The 22,706-nt window shown below is 41.2% G+C and overlaps 1 protein-coding gene across 4 annotated transcripts in view; it reads right to left on the bottom strand.

Annotated features, from left to right (window-relative positions):
• Positions 1 to 856: 856 nt before the first annotated feature.
• Positions 857 to 22,706, bottom strand: part of POC1A (POC1 centriolar protein A) — a 58,651-nt gene continuing 36,801 nt past the window's right edge. For 2 of the 4 annotated variants that reach the window (XM_075053577.1, XM_075053579.1), the window contains 3 exons: positions 13,781 to 13,921; positions 10,996 to 11,064; positions 857 to 1,142 (listed from right to left, as the gene is read on the bottom strand). In XM_075053577.1, coding sequence (XP_074909678.1) covers positions 1,044 to 1,142; positions 10,996 to 11,064; positions 13,781 to 13,921 — 309 coding nt within the window. In that variant the 3' untranslated portion in view covers positions 857 to 1,043. Of the gene's footprint in view, positions 1,143 to 10,723; positions 11,065 to 13,780; positions 13,922 to 22,706 lie in introns of those variants that run through there. The other 2 variants (XM_075053578.1, XM_075053576.1) reach the window with 2 other exon arrangements.

The raw sequence follows: 22,706 nt of genomic DNA, 5'->3' as shown, positions 1-22,706 counted from the left end.
ATGTGGGTAATAGTTTATTGCAAGGAAGGAGACCTCCAGTGTGTGTTAGCAGAAGAGGTGTTGGAGAACAGGATCTCCCAGAAGTCCAAATTCTTGTGCAGCTACATACTGAACACCTGCAAAAGCCCTGGAAAAAGTCAGGAGGAGCGATGAAGGGAGCAGGGTGAGAGCATAGGTGCGAGTGATGAGCTATTCAACTGTGAAAACATCTGCAAATGACCAAAAATTAAAGGCAGTCCGGTGCAAGAAGAGGGAAGTTCCACAATGGACCAAACATTCTGCTATTTGGTTGCCTTTCCTCTCTCTCTACCCTGCCTTTAATTTAAGAAGCAGACAAAGACAAAGCAAAATCCGCTTGGAATCCACCCTATGCCTTACCCACCAGGGCCTCTCTTCCAGCATCAAGCAATTTTTTTTTCACACATTGCACAAGGGAGCAGGTTAAATCCCACCATTAGATTTAATCACCTCTGCACAAATACCATCCAGGGGCTGAACTGCTCTCTGTCAGATTTGCCAGGCACCACCTGGTACTCAGGTGAGACAGACCCTTCCCCAGGTGCCAGTTGCGCTGGGACCTCACCTGCTCACTATGGTCTGAGAACAGAGGTGAACTCCCACTGCCCAAAATATCCTGGGAGCTCTTTACTTGTCACCTATAGCCAGCACACACCTCAGCAACAAGCCTAATACAGTCTGTGCCAAACATACGGAAGCTCCAAGACGTTTAAACATTTTAAAATTAACTCAGTAGCACCAAAGGCAGGAGAAATGCAACGTTCCTAGTTAATACTCAGACCACATGCTGGCTACTATATCTCTGGAAAACACAGGAGATCACAATCATTATCCACACTTATGAATAAAATATTCCTTTTATTTTAGTAAAGTAACAAAGCTTATTTACAGATACAATAACTGTACATTCCAATTGAAAAACAGATTGCGCTCAAAATCATTAAAGCAAGTCACACGCAGTCTGTTAGGAACACAAACAACCTCAAACCTCCCAACGCCTTCAGCTCCCGTCTTCTCTCAGGAAATCAGCTCATTTTGTTCTGAATGATTTTCTGCTGATTCTCAAGACATTCCTTCAGCTTGTCTTCAGTGAGCGTCAGCCTCTGCTCCAGGATGGAAACAGTCTGCAAAACAAAACTAAAGCTGCTGTTGAGCTGCTCACAAAGACAAGCCACGTACTGTACTCTCAGTGGGTAATAAAATGCTGAATTCACAGGAGTATTTTGAGGTATTTCAGGGCTGTAACTCCAGTATCAACATTTTAGCAGGGCAGAGCCCCATACAACCGGAGAGGCTGGCGGGCATAAAGCTCTCCTGCAGACAACACCAAGCACCCATTCTAGCACTCAGTGCTTTCAAACTGGGCTCTGCATTTCCTTTCACAGACAGGTTCTGTCCTTCCACGTTCATGAGCCACCAGGCACTCTTCTGCTAATGAGACACAGAGGTTTTAAACAGTTTTGCCCAGTTTTAGCTTTGATTTTGCCTCTCTGCTTCTGACTCTTTCCTCCCTACCCCGAAAGCTGTTTGCTGCAATTAAAACACACAGAACTTGCTGGACAAGCACAGTGACAAGCAAGAAAACCCTCCCAGCGTAAGGCAGTGCAACAGGTGATGGAGGGGAATTGAAACCCAAAGTGGTGATATCTACCTCAACATAATGCCTAAATATTTTTGTGTAATCCAGTTACCCCACAAAGAACTGTTGTATCTTTCTCCTCGAGCTGAAGTCATCATGTACAGAATGCACAGGAAGAATGTTTTAACCACGTGGCAATAAAAGCTTCTGCTGAAAACCTTTTATTGATCACTCTGAGGTAATCAAGGGACCTAGCTATGCAGAACCACTTTCAGCTTCCAAAGACACCGGAATAACTGATAATAGGCAGTGACGATTTAATGCTTTAATATCTATAAACTTATCAGCAATAATCAATATCTTCACATTTTGAGCATTTTTAATGCATAAATAACATACTCTGTTAAAAACAAAGGATGTTCAGAACCTTGGACTTCAATAAAGTAATTCAAATAAGCTTGGACAACCACTGTTTGTATAGAAGTTATACATAGAAAGCCTTTTAATAGCACATTTCGTAAGCACATCTAAGTGCTTGACAAAAGAAAGCAGGTCTCATTATCCCCATTTTACAGCTGGGGAAACGAAAGCACAAAGAGAGGAAATAGCTTGGCTAAGGCCACTTGAGACTAGGAAAAGTCTCCTGTAAAATGATTTGGGGAATGAGACAAATGGGGGGGGGGGTGGGGGGTGGGGAGAAAACAGATGTAGTAAAAACCACCACCAAACACTATGGCAAAGCCATCTTGCAAGATCGTGTATCAACAAAGTCAGAGGGGGCTGTGCATCATAGCATTTACTGTAACATGTCCTTTTTTTCTTCCCCAAACATAGTTCAGAGCTTACTTCTACTGCACATGTACTGCTGACCTGTGACAAGGCAGAAGAGCTAACCCCTGCTGCCTAATGCAGCATTGCTGCAACTGTAGAAAGCTTCGCCTGAAAGAAAAAAACCTGAATTACTTAAATATTCCCATGGGCTACAGCACTAGCTTCATTTAAGTTTTTTCCTCCTCTATTGCCACCCCTTTGAGGCACAAGCACTGCAGTACACAGAGAACAAGAAGAAAAGTTGTAGAGCCAGCAGGTAACATCCCAGGTGCCCCAGAGCCAGCAGGAGCCCTCCCGTCTATTCAAAGGAGAGAGGATTTAGTCTTTTTTCTTATGAAGCCACACTATTGCCTAGTGGCTGTCGTACAGATGTCAGGAGTAAAGCTACTCAGGGCAGAACACAGCAGGCTGAATGTCTACTAGGGGTTTACAGCAAAGATCTTATCCTGCAAGCAACCAGACAGAGAATGAAAAGCAGTAGGGATCCTTGCTTTTCCATTTAAAAAAAGAAGAACTAGTAACTCAAGACTTGGTTAAAAAGGTGAGGGTGAAACATTGCATCAAATTCCCTTTAGAAAAATAATCAACTGAATTAATGTCCTGGTCACACTGCCCTGCTAGAAGCAAAACCCCAGATTACTTGCAGTTTCTATATTCCATGATTAACTGCCACCGCGATCCTGCTGATACGAGTTAAGTGTTGTTACATGCAGCACTGTAAGACTAAGCACAAGTAAAGCAGATTTCAGAAGTGTTGAATTTGTGAAAAAGCTGTAAGGAAAATGTTTATTAGAATGGAAATTGCATGTAAGTATACACAGAAAACCTGTAGTGAGTATTTTTTGGAAACTAAAAGTGGAAAAGTAGCAGTCAGAAATTAAATCCAGGAAGTCCAAAGTAGGAATTGATGACTACAGCCATCTAGACTTGAATATATAATGCCCAAAATACACAGGGCATCTGACATCCTTGGAAGGTAAGGGAAAGCACAAATACTGCCCAGCTGCTATTAGTGCTATATTGTAACTTACACATGAAAGAAAAGCCCCTTTATCAGCAGCTGACAGAGTTTTACAGTATTTCCACGTTGCTATTCATAAAGCAAGTCCTTGTTGGTAGGCAAATTAAACTGCACCCATTCAACTCCTGCGTGTTTTTGCTATTACTTTTCAGAAGATAACGAACGAACAATTAAGCCAAGGAGGAAAATACTGTTAGCCAGATTCAGTGAGGATTCACTGGAGCTGGGCTCGCACTCAAGCCGTTCTCTGTGGCAGGATCTGGGCTTCCTGTTGTGTCAGGAGCACAGTACATGTCTCCATTACGCACCAGGGAGTAAAGTGCTGGGTAATTTATTAAAATCCTGGCTCAAATTGGCAGAAGGATAACAGCTTAGGCTTAAATGAGAAGGAAGATCAACCTTTCTTTTTTTTTTTAAGGAGTATTTCTGACATTACAGTAATATACTGAGCATTACTATGGACACCAGAACAGGATATGGAATTTTTCACACAAAAGAAAACTTACTTAAATCAATTCCACCAAGACTTCCTGCAACATTTGTCTTCATTCACCTTTGCAGACTTAGCCTAGAAAAAAACCTGCTATTCTCTTTGGAAACATTAATGAAAAACTATGTAGAAAAAAGTTATCTCCTATTTACTTTTTAAGTTCTGGAGAACACTCAGCTCCATCCTCCCCCAGGACACCTAAACTGAAGCACCCGATAGTCAGACTTGCTTACATGATAACAAGTCCCCTATGCTATTCCTCCATATTATTTTTACTCTCCCAACCCAAGTAACAGTGATTTGTGATGCTGTTCCAAGACGCTTTCATCAGTATCTTTTGCTTAGTCCCTGTTAAACATTTCCCTGTCTGATTAAGTAGCAGAGACAGTTTAAGAACAACTAGCCTCAGGGTTGAGGCTTTTGCAGTGGTCCTGGAGGGACAATCAGCCCTGCCTCTTTCAAGGACTACAGATAAGGGGAACCAGGTGCTAAATGAATGCCAACAGAAACCAGTTCTACAACTGCCAAAGGAAACTTGAAAAGCAGAGTCTAGAGCAAGCAGAGGCCATCAGCAACCCTCCTGAGCAGTGGTGGGCCTCTCTGCTAGGAGATAGAGATCCACCTAAACAGATGGCTGCTCATTAACTAAAGCAGTACTTAACCTGGAGCTGGGGACAAAGCTGACAAGAGCACAGGAACAGTGGAATAAGGTTAGGCTCACCCTGCTAAGGGATGACTGCTCTGCAAGCAAAAAGGTACAGCTCCTGCTTGCACATGGGTTTTTCAGTACACCACTCGCATCAGCTTTGATTGAGTTAGCACACATAATAGCACAGGGGACATAGCACTGCTCCAGTTGATCACCAGTAATTGTGGGACCCCAAAAACATGTATTGATACTACAGTTACTCAAATGAGGTAACAGACAGGCTCAGCCTACAAGGTATATGATCCTGCACACCAGCTGCAAAGTAGATGTGCTCTTGGCTATGTGCAGGCTAAGTATTACACTTGCACTTCTATTCCTGTCATCATTTCATAATGTAAAATCACTCTCTCCATTGATCTCGAAGGAGGTAGAAGTAGTTTCCTAGCCTTACTTAAATAAAAAGATTCTTAAGTTTGCTCCACCAGTTTTTCTAAGCATATGCTAAAAAAGATTTTGCAGGGCACCAACTTATCAGCCCAAGAAAAAACACTACTACCTCTTCAGATTTTTCTTTCCCATCTGACACGTTAATTTATGAAGACAGCATTTTCTTTACAATTTATCAAAAAACACACCTGCAAAAGAACAAGCAACAAATGCAGAAGTTTCTAAGTTTCCACGCACTCAGTTTCCCGACTCCACTGTGCTGGTACAAGGAGACTTAGGGACGCCTCTCAAGAGGTACAATGAAGACAACAGATGGTCTGTGGATTTGAAGAACGAGACTTACTAAGTCTGACCCGGAGCTGCAGGCTTAAGAGCTCTCCCCTCTGTAAAGACTGAGGCCAACGCTGGTTTGTTTTCAAAGAGCTAGATGCCCAGCTGTAACTTCTTGTAGGCTACTTGATTTTCCAGAAAAAGAGTCACTGCAGAGTGGATTTTAGTCCCAAACACAACTAAGAAGTACAGCAAGTAAACTGCATCATGAGAATGCTCCCTTAGCATCCAAGGGTCTCTCCTGAGCAGGCTCTAAGGAGTGGGTTCAGAGGCACGTATATGCCTCTAGGGCACAAATTTGTGACACTTGTACCTCAAGCTGCTGCACAGCATTGAGGAGACCTGCTGGCACTATACTGGAAAGTAAAATCAGTCTTGCAAGAAAGGAGTACAGTTGCCAACCTTCAAATGCACCACCTGAACTGAGTAATATTCAAAAGACCCCAGCTATTGTATGCATTTCACTAAAATGGCACCTCCAACACTTGCTAAATGCTGTCCTGAATGTATACGCAGTTCTGTGCAGAGACAGAAATTAGCAAGTTTCCACATAAATTAAGCTTGGGAGCCCTTTCTCTAAACTAATCCAATGAGTGAAATAAAGTACCACAGGAAGGGTTTGCACCAGGGTAGCCCTACCTACCTTTTACAGAACATGTAGTTAACTCCTTCCACCAACAATAATTCAAAATACCAAACTTCAGCTGCAAGATTAAAAGGCTCATGGGAGAACTTGTGCAGCACAAGTCACTCTGAGGTTCAAACATGAAGCTGCCTGGTGAGAAGCAGCCTTTCCTCCCATAGTACTAAGTTTTGCCCTGACTTGCTGTCAGCCTCCCTTCGATCTCAGCAACTGCATCTAGTGAAACTCAAAGCAGACCCCTGCTGTTACTAAACATGCTTGAAGAAAGCTAGACTGCCCTCATCATGTACAAGTTTTATCTTAACACAGTTTTGAGATGGGACTTGAAATGGCTACAGGCATTCAGTATGCTCTGAAGCATTTCCAGCAAAAAGCTGGCAGTTGAGACTAACTGAGGAAGTAAGTCTCATACCTGAGAGTGTAACAAGGTATGAAGCCTTCACAGGTATTAACACTTTATGTAGCAAACAAACGCATGCCGGGACTAGACTTACTCTAGTGGCCAAAGCCTTAATCTCAGAGATCAAATACACAATTAAGGTGGTTTTTGTTTGTTGTTTTTCTTTTAAAATGTGAAATGATTCTAAAGAAATGATAGCTCCTTATCTGCTCAGACCAAAACAAGATCTGCTACCCCAGAGACATTTAAAATAAGTTCTGTAGCTCCACACCATCTCAATTGCTTTGAATGCAGATTCTAAGGCAAATTCTCACAAAGCCTATTTGCATAGAATATTTCACACCAGGCTGATTCACAGATAGTGTATTGATTATTTCAGAATGAAGAATAAAGCTCACGTAGTGCTTCAGTCTTCCCCTCAATCTTTAATGCAACTTCATGAATTTTCCTGGGTTTACTTTGTAGCATGCTTCAAATTCCACAAACTTTTATATTTGCTACTACAAAACACTTAGCTCCAGTGTGGCTAGACAGGAATGTTATCAGTTAGTGCTGCTGTACAGCTGTGGGTTAGGAAGTCGCATAAGCCCCCTCAACACGGTTTCTGTGCCTTCATCCAAAGTCACAGTCAGGTCACGTGGATTAGGAATACATGATGATGCCTGCAGAAGTGCAAATGCTAACACTAACCTGGCCTCATCAGGATCCCTACATAGAGCTCCAGATCTGCTCAAGAAGTCGTCTGGCTAAACCACCTCGATGTCTGTTCTCTAGTGCAGTGCACAAGAGCTCCTAGTCCTACCAGCTCTCTTTAGCCAGACACATGCTACTCTGATTACTTGAAAAGTAAAGAATTTTTTATATTTAGCAGCCAAAGGAACTACAAGAGGGAAGTGGGTAGTTATAAAATTTGAAACCAGTATTGCTCAGCTAATCCCTCCTCCTTATTACTGTGAGAGTGGTGAGGCACTGGAACAGGTTGCCCAGAGAAGTTGCGGATGCCCCATCCTTGGAAATTTTCAAGGCCAGGTTAGACAGGGCTTTGAGCAACCTGATCTAGTGGAACATGTCCCTACCCATGGCAGGGGAGGTTGGAACTAGATGATCTTTAAGGTCCCTTCCAACCCAAACCATGCTATGATTATCAGGTGCCATCTCTCCTTCCACCTCCCAGTACACTCCACTTTCTGCAGATGCTGGAATTGCAGTTGACCAACCCTTTAACTAAATTACAGGGGCAACTTTGGTCTACTGCATGAGTCTACTCATGCAGTACACTCAGTACAGCAACGAGTTATCACTTGCACTGCTTGTTGTGCCTTTTACAGTAAGAAAACCATACAAGAGTACCTGAAAATTCTAGTATGACCAGCTTTGCCAGACCAAGCAGCATGGTCAGTACCAGCATCACGGTGACCAAAGGAGGACAGAAAAGGGCATTCTTTGTATTAAATCAATCCTAGCCACAAAGAAGATGAGCCACAGGCTCTGCCAGTTTCTTCTGCACAGTGTGGGGACACAAGGCATGCAAGCCATCTGTAACTGAGCCTTTCCATTTACAGCCCTCTTACTAAAAATATTTCATCACACATTGCTGTTGCTTCAGTCTTGACAGTTGATCAGCCAAAGCTAAACTGATGGCACTTGCATTGGATCTGCAAGTTTCTGGAAAGGAATAGCTGCAAGCTTCTGCACAGGTACAGGCAGCTTCCTTGGTGCAGAGCTCCTAGGCCTCTAGGGCCAGACTAACACAGCAAAAGGAGTCAGGAGACTTCAAGTTTCACCACACAGTATGAAAACACAGCAAGTAATGATGAGCTACAACAAAATATCTAAGCATGTACCATGAGAGCAGCTGCACAATATAGAGGTTAGAACCCCAAATGACTAGAGGTCTCCCCCAACCACAAAGACTTCCCATATCCTTCCCCTGCCACCCAATCTACCTCTGCAAGTACGCAAATCACTCATCTAAATTAACCCAGCTGCTGGTACCCAATGGCCAAATAACAGTTTATATTAATCTTCAAGGTCTGCTTGTGAACACAAATTGTGGGAGGTGTTCAGTATTCCTCCCCATTGAAGGCTAATAGAAGGTGAAGGTCCTGTGGACCTCCAGGGAGATGATCAGCACTTTTAAGAAGCCAGACTTTAGACAGTGTCCTGCTAATGTAACAATATCCCTAGGAGTGTGTTTAATTTAGGCAGTCTTAGGAAAAAAAAAAAAAAGTACTTGCATCAAGACTTAGAGATTTTGTAACAAGCATATTTTGGAAGTAAATTTCAGAAAAAAAAGTAGCTCTGATATTATACAGAGGACTGGCAACAACCAGGGTACTTAATTTGTTTTGAGTGAAGAGATCAAAGCTACTGCATCTCCAAGAGATGGTTTTGACTCATGAGAAATTGCCTCTACATCCTTTAAATTAAGATTTAAAAACCAAGCTCATCTGGCATTTCACAGTTTTTTCAGATGGGAACATTTTTTATTAGTGTTTTGGATTTTAAACCGTTTCTTTTGGAATAAAAACTGCTTGCAGTTTTTTCCTATACATTGGGTCCACCTGTAGCCAGTCTGCGTTCAGGTATTAAGAGCAACATAGAAACCAAGACATTTGCGCAAGGCAAAGGTAGCAGCACTTATGAACACATACACATACACGCCCCCCCCCCCCCCCCCCAATCTTTCTTCTTGACTTGTAACTACTTGAAGTCATAACACCATTTATTCTACTAAACCAGTTGCTTAATCTACATTCAATATATCTCAGAAGAGGGGCCACATTCATTACTTACCAACACAGCCTTTGGAGACCACATCTCAAAAGAAGGAGTAACAAATTTGATTTTACTTGGTTTCATTATAAGTATTATATACACAAACATTTTCAGTTTTAATTAAAAAGCAACTCACTTGTGTCCAAGACTTTTTTTATGCTAAAGAATTTAATTTAAAAAATTCTCCTCCCTCCCTCTGCAATCTTTTCTGGAGTGAAATAATCCTTTAATCTCATGAGCTAGATTGTCCTTCAGTTCAGGCATGGATTATTTTACAGATTTATCAAGTCTTCTCCATTTCACTGTGGTGTTTTCTCCCAGCTTCAATGCAAGATTAGTTTGGGGAAGTATATAAAGCTGTTTCCTGTGGGTGATTATCACAGCTGTTTATGAATTTTTATGCTAACCTGATTCTGAACTCTGTTTGGAGCAGACATCTTCCTTCCCACATAAAACCAGCAGCTTTTGCCTCAGTGCCCATTGCCCGCCAGTACTACAGATTAACAAAGTGAACATGGCAGCTGCAGGTGTTTGGAGTGAGGGCAACAGTATACAAACTCTTTGAAGACGATCATTGCAAATGCAAGTTTTCCACTGCAGGCAAGATGGTTACTCACAGATGATCATCCTTCAGAAATGCGGTTCAGCTGCAAGTGCAGAAAATACATCTGAACCAAGTAAACTCTTAATATCTGTTCCATTTTTGTTTCAGCCAAAACACCTTTCTGTTCCAGGAAGTTATCCAAGAGATAAAATCACCTTGTTTTTCCCTTAAACTTTAATATTCAGCCTACCTCTTCATACAGGTAACTGAGATACTGAGATCCAGCCTTTGATAAAAAAATTGATAAACATTTTGCATTTTTCTCCTTTTCACATCTCTGAAATGCCAGTAAAAACCAAGCTTTTTAAACATTGAGACACTGACAAGATATTAAGCTGCAGGAAAGGGAGGAGCAAAACACCTATATTGTACATTTATTACTCTCATCTTCCTCATTCCTTTGCCAGATTTGAATTGTCTGCTTTCCTACAAAGAGGCACCAGGGTATCTTTAAGTAATCCAAAACTACTGGAAACAACCAGCTTGTGTCTGGGTCTCAACTTCACTCCATCCTTCAAGGCAGCAGAATTATTGAGGTGCTACTCTTCTGAAAAAGTCAGACAAACGTTAACTTCTTTATTTGCATGTGAAGTATGGCCAGACACACATCACATTTAGAAAAAAATACAAAGACTGTCAGTTCACATTAGACCACTTCCTTACAAGTAAAACAAGAAGTGTCCAGAGTTCTAATGAGGATGAAGAGAGGAAGGTTTCACTTAATCAAAGACCAGGTTAAAGAAAGTTGCCAAAACCTTAAAGAATTAAATCATAGCACAAAGTCAACAACATAAAAATGAAGCTTTGTAAATCTGAGGGGGCCATACCTATTTGCTACAGCAGTTACTGCCAGATGTGGTATACAACAGCCACTAGTTTCTTCTGATCCATCTTTCTCTGATAAGAACTGAAGTACCTAACTGAAGGAGCAAGTCTGCTCAAGTGTATCCTCCTGCACAATGCCTGTACAGCCTCAGAGCTACTTGTGATTGGTGTCTGGCAGGAAGAGAATTCTTAATAGAATAAAAACAATCCCGCTGTCTGTAAGTACATGACACCCCACTTCATCTGGAAATCTATTGTCAACAGAGGGAAGGTACTGATAATTGGTGAGTGGCAGACAATGCAGCTTCAAGTATGCAGCTCAGAACAAAAGCTGTGCAATGGCAAAAGATGACAGCCTTCAGCTGATGTCTTACTATTACCTCTTTCAGCAGAAATTGAAAGTATTTTCTCTCCTTCCCACTTTTACATGATAAACCTTGAAATGATAGCTACGGAAAAAATATTAGGAAAATAAATTAGGTTTATATTTGTATAATTTCCCAAAGTAGTTTATCACAACCTTAAGTTTCCCCCACTGGTACATTACATCATGTTAACACAGTGCTGGAAACTACAACATGAACAAAGAGCACAGGAACGCAAGGTATCACATCAGAAATACACCCAAGCTCCCATGGAGCTAACAAATAAATGGATGGCTATATCAATAGAAGGTTTCTGGGAATATCACAGGGATTCTGTCCTTTCCCTTCAACTGTATGACCCTGCTTATGCCATTAGTGTTCTCTTTAAACAAGCAACACTCGGGAATTATGAACCAATGATTTATAACAGAGCACTAGGAGCATCCTCAGCCCTTCTTCAAGAAGGGAAAAATACTGACACCTGTTATGTGTTATTTATAAAAGCTTTCTGTTCCATTTTTGAAGTAGTGGTGTCGTCCTTTCACAAAAAGAAGTCAGCAAGCCCAAAGCTGCCATATAAAACACATAACATTGTTTTGAATCTGCTGCTCAGGGAAAGCAGCACCCAGTTGTGCTTTGGCAGAAATGGCTAGGAAAGACAACCAACCCAACACCACCAGCCACTATTTCCATTTCACTTGGCTCTCTGCTAGCAATTAGCATGCCCTGGCTTCTCCCAGTCAACATCTAATTGCATGGAAGAGGGGTAACAGCAGCTCTACTGGAGCTGCATTCCCTTCTGTTACAGGCCATCAGCATCGGAAAAAAAAATTTAGCTATGCAAGCAAATGCCCTCCAGAGTTACCTTCCACAGCTCTGCCTTGCTACATGCCCACATCCCTCCTCTTTGAGGAACCTCCTCCCTTACTCTGAGAAGGACTTCTTCTTCCAGGCTCCTTTGCTTAACTTTGTTTGGTGTTGGTTTGTTTCACTGCTAAATATCAAAACCTTGGCATGAAAAGGAAGAATTATGAAACCATTTCAACAGTGTCGGGATCACCTACTTGTACAAATACATTATATTAATACAAAACACAACATACAAAGATTAAAACCAATGGGAAATTAAGTACTTCAAGGATGGCAAAAAAGCTACAAAAAAGGTAAAACGTTGCTGAATGCAGAGTTGCTCAAGGCAGCTTTTTGGTTTTTTACTATTTCAGGCTTATTTCCAATTTTATCCTATAACCTACTAATTTATTCCTCCCCCACTGATCTCAATTTCTCTTTCTGCTAGGTTTAAAACAACATTTGGAATTTTCTGTGGTTACACAATATCTTTGAGAGAGATGTTTGCATTGCTTATATCTAGTTTAAATCCTACACATACTGTTTACTGCAATATTTGCCTCCTCTAAATACCTATGAAGTTGAAATGGAGCCATTACACATCCATCATCAAAAAGTGTGGATCTGATTTATGTAATGAAAGATAAAGATCACATTCCAAACTTACTAGGGAGATGTAAAAACAGTAATAAAGTATTCTGTGTATACACTGGGTTGCATTTTACTCACAAGCATGAGGGCCCAATGTCATACAAAATCTGCACACACACACCCCCCACCGCCCCACAAAGTGTTCAGCATTTTAGAGATCACAGGAAAAGTGCCTTCTTGTGTTTTTGCCAAATAAACTTAAATACCTTCTGGTTTTCACCCTACCTTTTTTTAGACTGTCTGTAGTCCTGGAATGTTTTTAAATCCCTAAGTCAGCCCTACTTCAATCCCCTGATGGGCCCTCCAACCCATCATCTTATACTTTTTGACAAGTACTGCTTTCTCAAGAGCAGAGAGCTAACTTGGACAAGTAATCAGTACGTTCAACACCATGTGTTCAAGACCTGCTTGTTCTTCCTCAGAAACAACACTCAAACTCACAGAAAAACCCTCCCACACAGCTTTTTCCATCCTATAAACATGGTCTCATCTACATGAGATGACCAATGTTTACTATCCCATGCTTTCTCCCTGCTTCTCACAAATCTCAAAAATACACAATGAAATTGAGCCCCAGACAATGATCAGAAATAGTATTTCTTCACAGGAGCAATGAGCAGCTATTTAGTTAAACAAAACACAACTCCATCCCCACATTCTTATTAAGTAAACACATACTATGATGATCACCATTAACAGCTGGTACTATTCAAGCATTGCTTAGTGACTCTCAGGAAGAACTGTATGTTAATGCTTTAGCAAGGGATTATTTGTTTGCTAGCTGTGGGTGAAAAGCATGTTTCAGAGATGAGGCACAGAAGGGCCCAGACTTGTTGATGGAAGAGAATACTGCAGAAATTGGACTGTGTAGGTGAATGTTGGGTGGGGGAAAGGAGCAGGATCTGAACAGAGTTAACCTACAGACTGCAGTATAATGGGGAAGGGAAGAGAGACACAGATTACTCACCAAAAGAGTCCTAATGCCAGCCACTCCTTTAGGCATCACCTTAGATAAACCTTGGCTAATAGCACAGGGTACCAGAGCTAGCTTAAGTAGCACTCCACTACACTGCGGCATAAAGGAATTAGGGGAAGAGCAGGGCCTGAGCTGGAAGTCGATGCGAGGGAACTGCTAGATATAAGCTGACAAATGGATGAAGACAGAATTATCAAAAAATTACTACAAAGCAGGAGGTTTTGAACTAGCCACACTTTTATTCTATGAAACTATTACAAAATATTCCCAATTCTTCCAGTCAGAGGTACCTTCTTCATTGCAAAATTAAAGAGCAAATCATACCTGAGTCAGAACATCCAGCTGTCCCATAATATGCTCCAAGGTATTTGCGAGACTGGTCTCCTCCTCTTGCTGTGCATGGTTCCTACCAGAATCCTGAGGTTTTGTCTTCTTAAGATGAACACCACAATTCATTTCTGATTGCTAGGAAAATAAACAGACAATCTGCTATTGCAATGCAAACAACTGGAGAAGGATTGCTGTTTCATGGAGGGTAAAGAGTAAAGAACATTTTATGTTGGGACAGTCTATGCTATTAAAAATGGCAAAAGAGAACAGGAATTGTTTATTCTTGTCACAGCTGGAAAAGGAAAAGCTGCTGCAGACTTGTCTGTGTCTACCAGGTGGAGGGGTTTTTTGTTTTGTTTTCAGGGGTTGTGGGGGGGTGTTGTGTGTGTTTTTTTGTTTGTTTTTAAACCTTCAACAGGAAAGGCAAGCCTTAGATAACAATCTCGAGGCAATCCTGCAAGGTTCAAGTTTTGTATGTGCAAAGGGCTTTGGCATGCTCATGTGGTACACAGGCATAGACTGTACAGGTAAATGAAGACTTACTGGAGCCACATGGAAGTACTACATCCAAATTATAAGAATTAGGTAAGCTACCCTGAGAAGATTCCAATTATTTCACTCCAACAGTGCAGTAAAAGCCTCTCCCCATGTTTGGTAGTTGTAAGAAGGCAAGGATGCAGCACTGTAGTCAAGTTCAGCAAAAGCAAGATGTTCCAATATGCATTAAAACAGACAGGTTTGATTTAGTAATTTTAATTTTGTTTATATCTTGAACTGGTTTTCCCTCCTCAGTGAGGTTAAGAACAAGTTCACTTTGAAGTTTCAATTTCAATTTCAACTGTTTTAGTTATGCAAGCTTGAATATTTCATTCGGAATAAATTAAGTTTTAAAAGCACAGACCTTTACTAGAGAACTTACTCTTCTCTCCTCTTTCAAAATGGTATCTTTCTTCTAGAACAAACACTATTTACATTATTCATCTGCATTACTGCCAGTAGAAGTTCAGGGAAGTTTATCTAACTAAACAAGGTAGCCAACTGATTAAGAAATTGCAGACTTAAGTTTCTCAATTTACACTAACGGAGAAGATTTGAATCTGAAGCCAAGATCACAGCACTCAAAACATAGTTCTCCATGGCCTGATGCCTGGTGCAGCTCCATCCCATGCACTTATTACTCACATATATGACTGCAGTTTGCAAATCAACAAAGCAGCAAGGAATTCTGACAGATTGAAAAATGGTCTCAGAGTTCTCCCATATGTACTTTTCCTAAGCAAGAAATGAAGAGTTGCTTCCACCTCTTCTCTCATATGCACTACTATGAAGGCAGTTCTCATCGGCACTGTACTGATTTACCTGCTCATCTCTATATTTGATGCCATGTGTATGCAGATGTGCAACTAAGCTGCAACAAGACCTTAGACCAGCTCACATAACTTTAAACTCAAAACTGTTTAGTGCATTATGAAGATATATATACACGTATGTGTATACACACACGCACACACAAAAATATATGTATTTAAAAATAAATATATATTAAAAAAACACCTTTTGCTGCTGGGAGTCACTGATTTAGGCTACAAAGGCTACCAAGGCTGAGGTCCGGCCCAACAGTTTGGCAAAAAAGCCCAGTAAGTACTGCAACAAAGTATGACTACATAGGGAAGCTGGAGACTCAGCAGGAGATAAAAGAGGCTGCAGCAATAGAAGGCTTTGACAGGAGAATGGCTTGCTGTTGCCCACTAACTGCTAGTAAGTGCTGACCATTCTTCCAGACCCTGCCAACCAAACTATCCTCATACAACCAAGCATCACAAGACCATTTTTGCCCAAGGTACAGGAAAAGAAGGAAAAGGTTTAAAGGATACATATAACAACTGCTCCACAGGCATCACTGGTGCTATACCACAGGCTTGGGATGCAGCTGGGTATCAGGTGGTACCAGCCACACCAGCCTCCGCTAATTTGCTTCCTCCCACTTGCTTGGATAATTTGGATTATCTACAGGCCCTAGGCCAACACAGCCCACACTCCAGGTCACATTGCACAGCATCAGCATGGGAGCCACACTCAAAACTACTCCTGGGCTGCAGGTAGCCCAAGAGCCACATGTTGCTCAACAATGCATTGATTTAATCAACTAAAATATGGTCTTGCAGAGATGAGATAAAGTCAGCCTTACAAAGCTGCTATTTGCTGTTTAAACTCTAACCAAAAAAACCCAGAACACTGCTTTTCAATGGGTAATTAGCATTAAAAAGCATGTTTTCTTGTTATTTTAAGGCTGACTATCCTATTTTGATGATGTAACTTTAGGCCAATCAATCATGGCACAGCAGAAATTTGAGTGAGCTAACACTGCATACAACCTGCACTTAAAAACCCCAAATGATGATGAGCTATCCACTTCAAAACCCATTAGAACAAGCTGAGTCACAGAAGCAGAAAACTGACTGTACCAACATAGTTTGTCCCTCTATCTTTATAGCATATGTCAGATAACTTTTCATAAAAAGCTGCTAGACTGAACTCAGAGTTGATATTCTCTTTGCCACAGTCCACAAAGTTTAAGAGTCTGGCATATTTGCAAGGGCAGTACTGCATAGATGTTCCCACACCCAATGCTTCAGGGGTCAGGTGGTCCATCATATCAAGTTGAAGCCAGGGGCAGCAGCAGCTGTTTGTTACAGATGCTACATTCTGCTGATCAGCTCACAGACTATGTACCACTCCCCATGAAAAGCCAAGCAAGCCACCTCCACAAAGCCCATGGGGGCTCTTGAAGGCACTCTGAATGGTGGCAACACCCCCAAGAATAGAAGTAGATCTACATTTAAAAATAGAAGCATGGCCATATGACATACTGCCCCATTTCAAACATCACAGCTGCTTGAAAAGGTTCCTTACAGCCCATCATCATCAAGAAGATAACCTGTAGCTAATGCCTGCAGCAACCAAGTTCAGAGTTAGTTCGTTTATCTAAACTAGGGACACATCCAGCCAGCAAATAAAAACCCTGTCAATGTGTCATGGAGTGTGACTTCCAAGAGGGAGCCTTTCAACTGACCAAGGTCTTTGAATATTCAGTTCTAGGAACAAGCACATCCGACCTAGCTTACCCTGCCACAGCAGGTGCAAAAAACCAAGTATCCAACAGTCACACCTACAGACAGCACTTTGAATCACTGCCCACAGTCAGGCAGAGAGACTGAAGTCAGTTTGCTCTAGCTTCTTACTTATCCCACCCGCTCTAATAGCATCAAGCTGCAATCTGAAGTCTGGGACCCGTCCAAGCAGGTTTCTCAAAGCGGGGGCCTATACGCAGCATTCAACAAGGGTTAAGCCTGGATTTGCCCAACACAGACACATCCAGTGCAAGGTGGAGCTCATTGAAAATGCCTGCAAACTCAGCTAGACACACACAGAAACACTGCAAGCTGTAAATGCAGCCCATGATGTACAGAACAGCAGAGGGACAACAGCAAAGGATGGGCTGACAGCCAGCCTGGCCAAGGTGGACACGCACGCTGCTGCGTCTCAAAGGCACAGCCCTTCCCTTTTCACAGGCTGAAGTAGAACATTTGCATCCATCGGGATCAGATACACTAGACTAATTTCAACTCACTTTTTCTGAAGAGGCTGAGGAGCCCAAGTAGGTATATTTGTATTGACACTACCCAAAGCATGTCCCTCTGCTACCAGCTAACAGAAGCCTTGTGACCAGAAGGGAACAGTGATACCACGGCATTCCTACCATGGCATCAAGGAGAAAAACAGGGTGGTTAGTTTTGTTTTTGTTTTTTTTAATCCTTTCAGGTTTTTCAAGCCAAAGTCTCCATTTTTTACAGCCAAAGAAAGCTTTACCTGCTAAGAAAACACAGCCAGGACTTCACAGGGCAGATGCTGGGGCATTTTACAAGTATCCTAAATCCAAATGGACGCCCAAAATTTTGTTTGACATTAATTTTAGAAAACAGCCAAACATTTTGATGAGCTCAAACACACTCTTCTTCATTAAAATATTGGAAAGAGACTGCAATGCTCAGAGGCACAGGTTGTCTGCCATAAGCACCCACCTGGACTTCTGTCATAGCTCAAACACAGCAGTGACACCAGTTGAAGCCATGTTAAAAAGGCAGTAAGGCCGCCTCTACGGAACCATTAGTATAGCTTCCAAATTTGACAGTGGTAAGCATCAATGTGAGGCCCTTCAGCAGAAGCTTTGCCCTTTACATTTTAACAAAAGCAGAAAATGTTTGGAAACTTTCCCTTAACAGCCAAACTACAACTTGTACTTACCACTACCTTAATGGCCAGTACATTCGAAAGGAAATATGCACCCAAGTGAGGAAGAACTGAAGTGCCCCCAGACTGAAACCTTTTCAAATTTTGTAAAGGAGGATTAAATCAGCCCCTGCTACTGTCCGTAAGAACCAACAAGAAAACCCTCACAGACCAAAGTACAGACACCCTTCTCCTAATAGTGATCTATACCATGTGGTGAGCCAGCCACTAGTGATTTAAATTCTAACAGTTTTAAAAAAACATTGCAAAAATGTAGAAAGAGCCCTGAAATATGCATTGGCTTTGTGACAATCTCAGTACTGATGGGCATCATGATTACAGAGACACCTGTGCTCCCGTCTGACTCACCTGCAAGGTAAAGTGCCAGCTGAATCCTGGGGACAGGCACCAGAAACAATGACACTGCTGCAGAGGTTTAATTTATTTTAGTCAGAGTTCAAGTGCACAATTTATTTGGCAGAACCGAACAAATGTATTTGCCATTAAATATCTTATTACAACATCTGCATATTAAGCACTGGGAGTATAGCAAGAAGCAGCTGAACATTAAGGAAGAATAGATGAGCAGTTTCAGAATACAATACAGCTCTCAGTGACAAAGGGAAAACAGAAGTGATTTATTTATAGCAACCACTTAAAGACAGCACAGTGCAACTACTTGGGGGAAGGGGAAAATTAATCAGCCTTCATTCCAGAGGTCTCTTACTGAGCCTCTTAGGAAAATTGTTCTGGCTAAACAGCATTCTGGCCAGCTATTATAGTGCTGATTGGGGGGTGGGGGAAAGTATTAACTACAAAACACATGTACATCCATAGTAAAACTGCAAGGGACAACTTAAAAAATGCCATTTTGCTTTCTAAATGGTGATATTTAGAAGATATATTGACAGGATAACCACCTACCAGAATTTTACACCTACTAATAAAAAGTAGGATTCTTATAATTCAATCCAGAGGAAATTTCTTTTCCCTTCTCTTCACCTCTCCACTGGAAGGGAAGAACTAAGTGGTGCAAGGGGGGTAGGTTCAGCTCTACCTTTAAGTCCCTTTAAATCAATTTCCAACATCTTCTGTTTTGGGGTTTTTTGTTTGGTTGGGGTTTTTTTGGTTTTGGTTTTTTTTTTAAAAAAAAAAAGAGAATATGATGTTACTGAGAAGTAATGTTCAAGTTACAAGAAAGATGGCATTCCCTTTTAAGCAACACATACATCCAATGTATCCAATTCAGACATCCAATGTATTAAAATTCACTAAGTACAATTAAATTCACTAAGTTAACTGAAAAAATTACCCTAGAAACAGAGGAGCAGAAAACTCCCGTAGGTGGTGCACACTGTTTATTCGGACCCCAATTCTACTAATCCAAACGAGAGAGAAATACATTAAAAGTCTTCTATTTCGAGGAGTCATTTTCACCACGGGTAAAGTGGTATTTTAAATGCGTTCCCAAAGAGCAACAGTGACATCCAGTGGACGCGTACTAGCTGCAAGGTGAGCTCCACAGGAAGGTCAGATGGAGTACACCATGCTAGATTGGAGGACTCCTTAAAAACTGAGAGGTAACCTCATTTCTCCCTGCTACATACAAAATATCACTGACTGAACACAGCTCTCCAAATACAAACACATTTCTCCAGAACGGAAAAACAGCCCCTCTTCAAGGCAGCACTGAAATTTCTGGAGCAATCACATTCTTCAAGACTTGCATTACTCCACATCTACTGTCCAGACCAGCATAGGGTAACAACTAGAAATAGGATACAAGTTAAATTAGCTTTATTAAACAATTTATAGGACCATTCATCCCTGCTCACCTCTTATTTCAGGATTCAAGTTGCAATAACAGAAGGGGATTTGGGAGGGAGGGGGAGAAAAAGAAAAGGGAGATGAAAAGAACATTACTTCCCTTTTACTTGTGCTTGCATTTTTGCTTCACACCGAAAGGTAAGTTGGGTTAGATATGCAAGAGGCCATAAATGATTTAGACAGAACCCTTTTCCCTGATAGTGCTACTAAAAATACCAAGTTAAAACATTAAAACTTGGCACCTCTACAGTAATGGCCATATTTTGCCAGAGGCCAATAAATACTAAGTCTGTGATAACCCCAAGAAGTAAGAGTTAATAGGTACATCTCAAACCCCTTTAAATCCCAAGGCACTCTTGTGCCAAAGCCTAAGTGAACCATTGACAGAGGCAGGCAGATGGAGTAAGGTTTGTGTATTTTAAGTGATGCAGCATCACACCATCCAGCTCTGCTGACCAAGCTGCCAGGAAGGAAAGAAACAGGGCTAACAGCTAATGGCCAGCTAAAGTACCCAGACATGCATGAAACCAGCCTGTACATCCATAGAAGGCTGCACTTGGACTGAAATTTGTATTTGCTTACAGAAATACTAGCATCCCATCTCTGCAAGTGACACTGTTTTGGCAATCTCTAGCCAAGAGCAGTCCTCAGCCTGCTCCTGCCTGCCAGAAGGGAAAAGCTGCTCCCCTCCCATGTTTCAGTGACCTTGCTCTTTGGTTCACTGTCTGTTGGTCCACCCAACTTACATCTATACTCTGTAAGTGTCACTTTTAAACCAAGACAGACATTAGTATCATGGTTTTCGAGGTAACTTCAGGTGAAAAGCATATCCGCAGACTGTTAAAAGCATCCAAGTTATGTGCTGTCCATGCTTTTCAGTTAGTTTATACTGAGCACCACTATATATGCCATGGCATCAACTGGTTGTGTGACAGCTGAGATCAGGCTCATGGTTTTTTGTGCTATGCGATCTTTGTTTTATACAAAAAGTTGAAAGAAAGTAGATCCCTGCACTGATTTCCAAGGAGAAGTGTATCTGGCACTGGAAGGAATAGAAGTCACAGTTCCTGATAAGCTCTGGCAAAGGGGATTGCCACCACCCAAAACCAGTAAGGAACACAACTATAACAAAGCTAGGGTTTCCAAATGAGTGGTAATTAATGCAATACTACATTAATTCACTGTCTTACTAGGGAAAAATGATAAAATAATAGGAACTAATCTTCACTAGTCAGCTCCTTTCCCATTTGAGTTACATTTCAAATAGCTAAAAAGCCCTCTACAAACATCGAAGAAGAATGGGAAAGTTTTACACATATTACATTTCCAAAAGCACAAATAGCATTTCTGTGATGAGTGAAAATGGGAAACAATAATGCCAGGCATTGAAAGCCCAGTGCAAGAGTGCATGGACAGGTAAAACTTAATCACTACCAGCTGTTTAAAAAAAAAAAATGGGTCTGTATTTATTGAGAAGGAAAAGCTAAGGGTAGCCTCCAACATTTTAGATTTGTCTTTTCCTACTTTGCTTAGGCATTTTACCTCCCTTAACAATTCTCCACTCCCATCAGTCTCAGTGTTTTCTTAGGAGATATGAAGAAGTCTTCCAGAATTTGGTATGGAATAATTAAGCCTTGTTGTACAGGTGATGCTCAACTTGCTATCCTAACACAGCTCCTAGAGAGTAACAGCACCAAAAATCTCAAAGGAACAGTTTTGTGTTGAAACAAGCCACTATAGGAACAAAAAGATAAATATGAGAACCATTGGTAAGAAATTTCACCAAGAATTGAACTACTGTTCCTGGCCCCATTCAAGATCACTTTTAGGAAAGGTTCCCAAGAAAAAGCAGCCAAACACCAAAACAAAGTGTTTATCCTTAGCTTTGGGTTATCCAGCTACAGGTTCTTTTATACCAAAAGCAGTCTCCAAGGCAAGAAGCAAAACAGACACAGTGATGTCCTGAAGTGTGAATAATAGCTTCCAACTCATTTCCTTCATCAGAATCATTTGCCTCTTTCTAGTAAAATAGGTAAGTATATGCCATGTAACATACACATCATGTACACGCCTATGTACATCACTTATGTATGTATACACATATGTAAACATATGCAGACATATACATATTATAACATGCCCATTTGTTATTACACTTGCCTGAAGTTTGGATTTTAGCAGAAAAGTTTGAGATCTTAGAAACTTTCGAAACTTGAGCTATCTTCATCTATCTCAAAAGCTGACACAGCTTGGAAAATAGTATAAATCTTGCCTTCGTCTCTTCTCTTTGAATTATGACTCAAGCATTAAAACAAGCCACATCGAGCAGCAACCAAAGTGGGTGAATTTACATTAATTAGCCTGAGATATTGAACTTAAAAGGCAATTTTTATTCTGACCAATAATGACTTGTCAGGACTTGCCTTATTGTTCCAGAGCCTTAACGAACAAATTTATTCCCTGTAAGATGACAGAAATTAAAAGCTGATCCTCTTATTTCAGCAAAAAAAAATCTTGTCAAACCAGAACACAAAAGGGAAAACAGTTGTAGCAGCACAGCTGCTCCCATCCACTAATGGGCAAAGCTGTTACAGGTTGTTGCAGTCATTCAGAGCCTCTTGGAAAGCCAAGCTGAGGGTGCCCATACCCTGCCTTTTCCTCTCTTAGGTCCTTCATCAAGATCACAACACTCTGAAAAACGGTCTGCAAACATGTGTAAAAATTGTTAACACACAAAATCAGAGAAGACATAAGCTTTCATTTGTCATGCACACCCATCTCTCCTTGCATTGACCAGATCAAA

The sequence above is a fragment of the Buteo buteo genome, chromosome 21 (assembly GCF_964188355.1).
Source record: "Buteo buteo chromosome 21, bButBut1.hap1.1, whole genome shotgun sequence".
In the NCBI taxonomy this organism is placed as follows: domain Eukaryota; kingdom Metazoa; phylum Chordata; class Aves; order Accipitriformes; family Accipitridae; genus Buteo; species Buteo buteo.
The sequence above is the reverse complement of the archived record's forward strand: the minus strand, read 5'-3'. Positions and strand labels throughout refer to the sequence as shown.